General features: G+C 48.5%; 1 protein-coding gene across 4 annotated transcripts in view; it reads left to right on the forward strand.

Moving 5' to 3' along the window:
• The window catches only part of LOC127586123 (protein FAM102A-like), a 29,555-nt gene extending 23,991 nt beyond the window's left edge, over positions 1 to 5,564 (forward strand). For all 4 annotated transcript variants that reach the window (XM_052043980.1, XM_052043979.1, XM_052043977.1 and 1 more), the window contains 3 exons: positions 1,233 to 1,354; positions 2,744 to 2,813; positions 5,274 to 5,564. In XM_052043980.1, the coding sequence (XP_051899940.1) occupies positions 1,233 to 1,354; positions 2,744 to 2,813; positions 5,274 to 5,313 (232 nt within the window). In that variant the 3' untranslated portion in view covers positions 5,314 to 5,564. The remainder of the gene's footprint in view (positions 1 to 1,232; positions 1,355 to 2,743; positions 2,814 to 5,273) is intronic.
• The last annotated feature ends 436 nt before the right edge of the window (positions 5,565 to 6,000 follow it).

Consider the following 6,000-nt stretch of genomic DNA (forward strand, 5'->3'; position numbering starts at 1 on the left):
GGGGCTCCCACATAGCTGGTGGCAGTGGGATCTTGCTGTGCATTTCCTGATGGGGTGACTGGCTGGGGTGTCGGTGATCTAGAGCTGACCAGTTGGTTTAGTTCTTGGGTATTAACAGCTCTGCCTCCAGAACCAGTGGGGTTGGCTACATCTCTGTGCTTGTCTCTGTATGAATTCGTGTGTGTGTGTGAGTGTGAGTGTGTGTGTGTGAGTGTGTATCAGCTCATCTGTCAAAGACTTATAGAGCATGGAAACAGGCCCTTTGGTCCAACTCCTCCATTCTTACCTGAGCTGGTCCCATTTGCCCGTGTTTGGCCCATATCCCTCTAAACCCTTCTTATCCATGTACCTGTCCAAATGTCTTTTAAATATTGTAATTATACCTGCCTCTGGCACCTCGTTCCGGATACGCACCACCCTCTTTGCGGAAAACTTGCCCCTTGTGTCTCCTTAAATCTTTCCCCTCTCACTTTGAACCTGTGCCCTCTAGTTTTAGACTCTCCTACCCTGAGAAAAAGTCCGCGACCGTTCACGTTATCTCTGTGCCTCGTGATTTTATAAGCCTCTGTAAGGTCACCCCTCATCCTCCTGAACTGCGGGGGGGGGGGGGGGGGTTGTTGGGGGGAAAAGATCCCAGCCTCTCCTTATAACTCAAGGCCTCCAGTCCCGGTAACATCCTCGTGAATCTTTTCTGTGCCCTCTCCAGCTTAGTGACGTCCTTCCTATAAACCAGGCGACCAGAACTGTGCACGATGCTCCAAGTGCGGTCTCACCGACGACTTGTTCGGCTGTAATGTGTCGTCCCAACTCCTGTACCCGATGCCCTCGCCGATGAGGGCCAGCGTGCCAGACGCTGCTTTCACCGCCCTTTCTATCTGTGTCACCACTTTCAGCGAACTGTGTACCTGTACCTCTAGGTCCCTCTTGTATAAACACCCTCCAGGGTCCTCCTATTTACTGTGCAAGTCCTGCTCTGGTTTAACTTGCCAAAGTCCAACACCTCACACGTGTCCGAGTTGAATTCCACCTGCCATTCTTTGGCCCACTTCCCCCAGTTGATCCAGATCCCGCCGTGATCTCAGATCGTTCTCGCCACCGATCTTGGTGTCATCAGTGAACTTGCCTTGCATGCGTGTGCTTCAGCTCTGCCTCCCTGGCTGTTCCTCCCTACCCCGAGGGAGGACTGGGCTTTGAGATTCCCCCTATCCTGAACCTCCTCTCTCCCGTTGCAGGCGGAAGAACGAGGAGCCAGAGAGCCGGCCCACGCAGGTGGACGACACTCGGGTCAACGCAGACGACATCGTGGAGCAGATCCTCCGGGACCAGGACTTCAGCCAGTGCGGGAGCGCTGAGGGTGAGGGAGGAGAGGGGGATGGGGGAGGTCGGGTCTGGGAGCGACACGCATGCAAATGTCTTGGATCATTAATGTAATGGAACAGAATAGGCCATTCGGCCCATTGAGTCTGCTCCGCCGTTGAATCACAGCTGATTTTTTTTTTTCAATCCTGTTCTCCTGCCTTCTCCCCGTAACCCTTAACTCCCTTTTATCAATCACGAACCTATCAACCTCTGCCTTAAATAGACCCAATGACTTGGCCTCCACAGCCCTCTGTGGCAACGAATTCCACAGATTCACCACCCTCTGGCTGAAGAAATTTCTCCTCATCTCAGTTCTAAAGGGACATCCCTTTATTCTGAGGCTGTGCCTCAGAGCCTCGACTCTCCAACTAATGGAAACATCCTCTCCACGTCCACTCTATCCAGGCCTTTCAGCATCCGCGGTATGTTTCAATGAGATCCCCCGCCATCCTTCTGAACTCCATCGAGTACAGGCCCAGAGACATCAAACGCTCCTCATACATCAAGCCTTTCATTCCCAGGATCATTCTTGTGAACGTCCTCTGGACCCTCTCCAGGGCCAGCACATCCTCCTCAGAGACAAGGCCAAAAATTGCTCACAATATTCCAAATGTGGTCTGATCAACACCTTATAAAGTCTTAAGTTCAAGCTCATTGTCAGAGGCATACATAAACAGAGCACTAATGCCATGAAAATGAATTTTTTGCAGCATCAGCACAGTACATTACAAGACCAGGGTAAACATAAATTAACAAACTAAAGTTATGTATAATTAATGTTAATTTGTATGTGCAAATTAAACAACACTGCTGGTTCAAGATTGAGATATAGTGCGAGGTAGTGTTGGGGTTCTTCAGGTGGGTTCAAGACCCTGACGGCAGTGGGGAAGAAACTGTTGTTGAACCTTGAGGTGTGGGATCTTCAGGCTCCTGTACCTCCTGCCTGATGGCAGCGTGGAGAAGAGGGCATGTCCCGGATGGTGGGGGTCCCCGATGATGGACGTCGCCTTCCTGAGACATCGTCTCTTGTAGACGTCCTCGATGGTGGGGAGAGCTGTGCCCGTGATGGAACTGGCTGAGTCCACTGCCCTCTGTAGCCTCTTGCGTTCCTGTGCACTGGAGTCCCCACACCAGTCTGTGATGCCTCTGGTCAGAATACATCCCCCACTGTGCATCTGTAGGAGTTGGTCAGTCTGAAACAGGAGCCAGCAGTAAACCCCTCGAGCCAAGATATTGGCTGCTGTGGTCTTGTTCTTCATTACCTTTCACTCATGTATTTCCCTCTCCACTGATCCTGCCCGAACTTTCCACCGTTTACAGGGTCTGTGGTTTGGGGTCGTACTTTTGCTTTTTGATGACCTTGTCTGTTTTCCTTCTGCTCTAGACAGTGGTCTACAGCTGTATGTGGGAAGAGACGGGACTGTCAGACTGGGCAGCCTACAGACCGATAACAGGTAAGGGCAGGCTGTAGCCTGGGGCATCTGCTGTGGGTCAGTGGGTAGTGTTACAGTCATTGTCACACAGCACGGAAACAGGCCATTCGGCCCACTGAGATTGTGCCGGACCCACACGTATGTGGGGAGGTGTTGGATTCGACTGTTTTAAGTAGTTTTTTTAACATGTATAGTACTTAATACACCTCAAGTGGCTGCACAAGGAACGGCCGCTTCCTAGCTTATTGGTTCGTCCATCAGGTGAATACGTGTTTTCTCCTTGGTTGGTTTGGCCACAGGTATCTGATAGGTTTCCTGATTGGACTATTGCTAGCTAAGGAGTACCTCTCATCTCAGGTATAAAAGGTGTTGTTTTTGTTAATCTCTCACCTTCCCCCTCCCCCCCCCCCCAGCTCATCTTTAGTTCCTTTTGTCTCGGCTCATCTCCCAGTAGTAAAGCAAGTGCCGTGTGCTCTGTGACTGTTTCTTTCTTTTAAACTATTCCAATAAAACTTTGTGAAGCACCAAGTTGTTCTCAACTCATTCTTGGACTCCTGAAAGAACCTGTGGATTTGAAAATAACCGGATCCGACAGAGGAAAGCGGAGTGCCTGGGAGAAATCCACAGCGAGAACACGCAAACTCCACACACAGCGCCAGAGGTCGGGATCGAGCCCGGGTCTCTGGTGCTGTGAGGCAGCGGCTTTACCCGCTGTGCCACTGTGTGCCTGCTCCTGTCTTGTAAGAATCATAAACTTGTACAGCATAGCAACAGGCCCTTCGGCCCACCGTGTCTATGCTGACCTTTTTTGCCCATCTACACTAATCCCACTTGCCCGCATTAAGGTGAAACGACATGGGGTGAAATCCTGCTCTGGACATTTGCCCCTACTTGGGGAGATCTGAAGTGCCACTTTGGAGGATGAGGTGTTAAATGAGGGGTTGGGAATGCAAAGTACTTCCAGGTGTTTGAGCCAAAATTTAAACCTTCACTAACATCACCACTTTAAAAATAAAATTAATGTGTGTAAACTCCCAGCGAGAATCCTGATGCTTTGATAACTCTGCCCCCTCTCAGGCCTTAGATCAGTCACGGTTCCATGGCCAATATTCTCCATGTCTCTGCCTCTTTCAGTCCCTGCTTCACGTATTCAGAAGTTCAGGGGTTGGTAAACTGGTTTGTTATTGTCACGTGTACTGAGGTACAGTAAAAAACTTTGTTTTGCATGCCATATGTACAGATCATTTCACCACATCAGTACATTGAGGTAGTACAAGGGAAATGCAGAATATAGTGTTGCAGAGGAAGTGCAGTGCAGGCAGACAAATAATCGGGTGACTGGGAGATCAGGAGTTCACCTTTTAGCGTATGAGAGGTCCGTTCAAGAGTCTGAACTTGTCTTGCATACCATTCATACAGATCAAGTCATTACACAGTGCATTGAAGTAGTACAAGGTAAAACAATTACAGAATGTAGAGTAGAGTGTTACAGTTACAGAGTAAGTGCGGTACAGGCTGACAATAAGGTGCAAGGGCCGTAACAAGGTAGGTTGTGAGGTCGAGAGTCCATCTTATCGTACAAGGTGATCATTCAATAATAACAGCGGGATAGAAGCTGTCCTTGGGTCTGGTGCGTGCTTTCAGGCTTTTGTATCTGCTGCCCGATGGGAGGGGGGAAAAGAGAGAATGTCCGGGGTGGGTGGGGTCTTTCTATTATTGCCTGTCAAAGATGAGAAATGGATTGGAAGACTTATCTATTTTGTGTTTGAAAGGACACTATACGAGAGGCTTTGTCTCTCTACCGGGATGTGAGGATACAATGGGGAATGAATGAATATTTCCCCGAAATATTTTACAATTTTAGGATGAATTAGATGTCCTTCAACTTGCTGTGTTCATCGATTATCTGCAGGAAGATGCAACCAGTGCTTTGAGAAGTTGCATCATGGATGGAACATATCCTTAATAAATTAACACACTTTTATAAATACTCATTAACTTATCAATGATGATATTTTGCCATTGAACACAAGATGATTATAGCCATCGACTCCCAGCACTGGGGATCGCAGTCCAAGATGGAATCCCAGAACAAAATGGTCACCCTCCTCCTCCCTACCCCACCATGACCTTTGGGAATGGCTGATCTTCCCTTCCAAACTGGAAGTGATGCCTGTGGCATCATTTTTAATTCTCCCTCCATGGGGATTTAAACACCCTGGATTAACATTGTTCCGTCAACCAACATCACTAAAATTGGATGATCTGGACATTAAAAGTTGGACAGGAAAGGTTCAGAGGGACGTGAGGCAAATGGGACTGGCTTAGATGGACATCTTGGCCGGCATGGATAGGATGGGCTGGGCTGAAGGGTCTGTTTCTGTGCTGTATGTCTGCAGGCGCTTGGTTTAGGTAACTTGGCTGCCTAGTTTGGGACCTCTCTGAGTGTAAAACCTGAAGCTCTCCCTATTTTGCCCGCAGATGGTATGACTACAAGCCCGTGGTGATCGACAGCCATTGAGCCAAACGCACCAACAATTTCGGATTCACCTTCCTATTTTCTGCTGCCCTCGTCACCCAGAATAGTGCAAGGTCCTGGATCTCCTACTGCGGAGCACGATGGCCATTTTTCTTTTAAAGGAGGGCGAACGATATTTGGCGGAAATGTCGGGGGAGAGCAGTGTTCACCCTACCCCAGGCTACCAGCCCAAGAGTGAAGAGTTGGGATCCGGACAGTGTACTCATAATAAAAGTTAACGATTATAAAATTAATGAACACTAGCCAGTGTTTCTGCAAGGAATTATCCCCGCTTGACTGGAATTGTTAATTATTCTCTTCTGTCCAATTGTAATGAGACTTTGCTCAGGGTCATCCTAACCTAAAAGTCTAATATAATGTGTGAGACTTGGTTCTGATGACTTGGGCTATGGGGTGTGTATGGTGAGCAATTGGTGCAAAATTCCCAAATGGTTGAACAGTGCCAAGGTTCTTGGTGCCTATCGATGCTGATTAAACCCCTCCTTTCTAATCCCACTCCCCACCCCACAACATGAGGCTCTTTAGGAGTGTGAGGATGTCAACTCTGCCCACGACCTGTTCATCATCTCTCCGTCCTTGGGTATCCTCCCCATCCAATTGGAAAACAGAATGGCTCCTGTTTTATCTGATTGACAGAGGCAGGGTTTTTAAAAAGCATCAAGCATCCTT

The sequence above is a fragment of the Pristis pectinata genome, chromosome 34, assembly GCF_009764475.1.
Source record: "Pristis pectinata isolate sPriPec2 chromosome 34, sPriPec2.1.pri, whole genome shotgun sequence".
NCBI classification, from domain to species: domain Eukaryota; kingdom Metazoa; phylum Chordata; class Chondrichthyes; order Rhinopristiformes; family Pristidae; genus Pristis; species Pristis pectinata.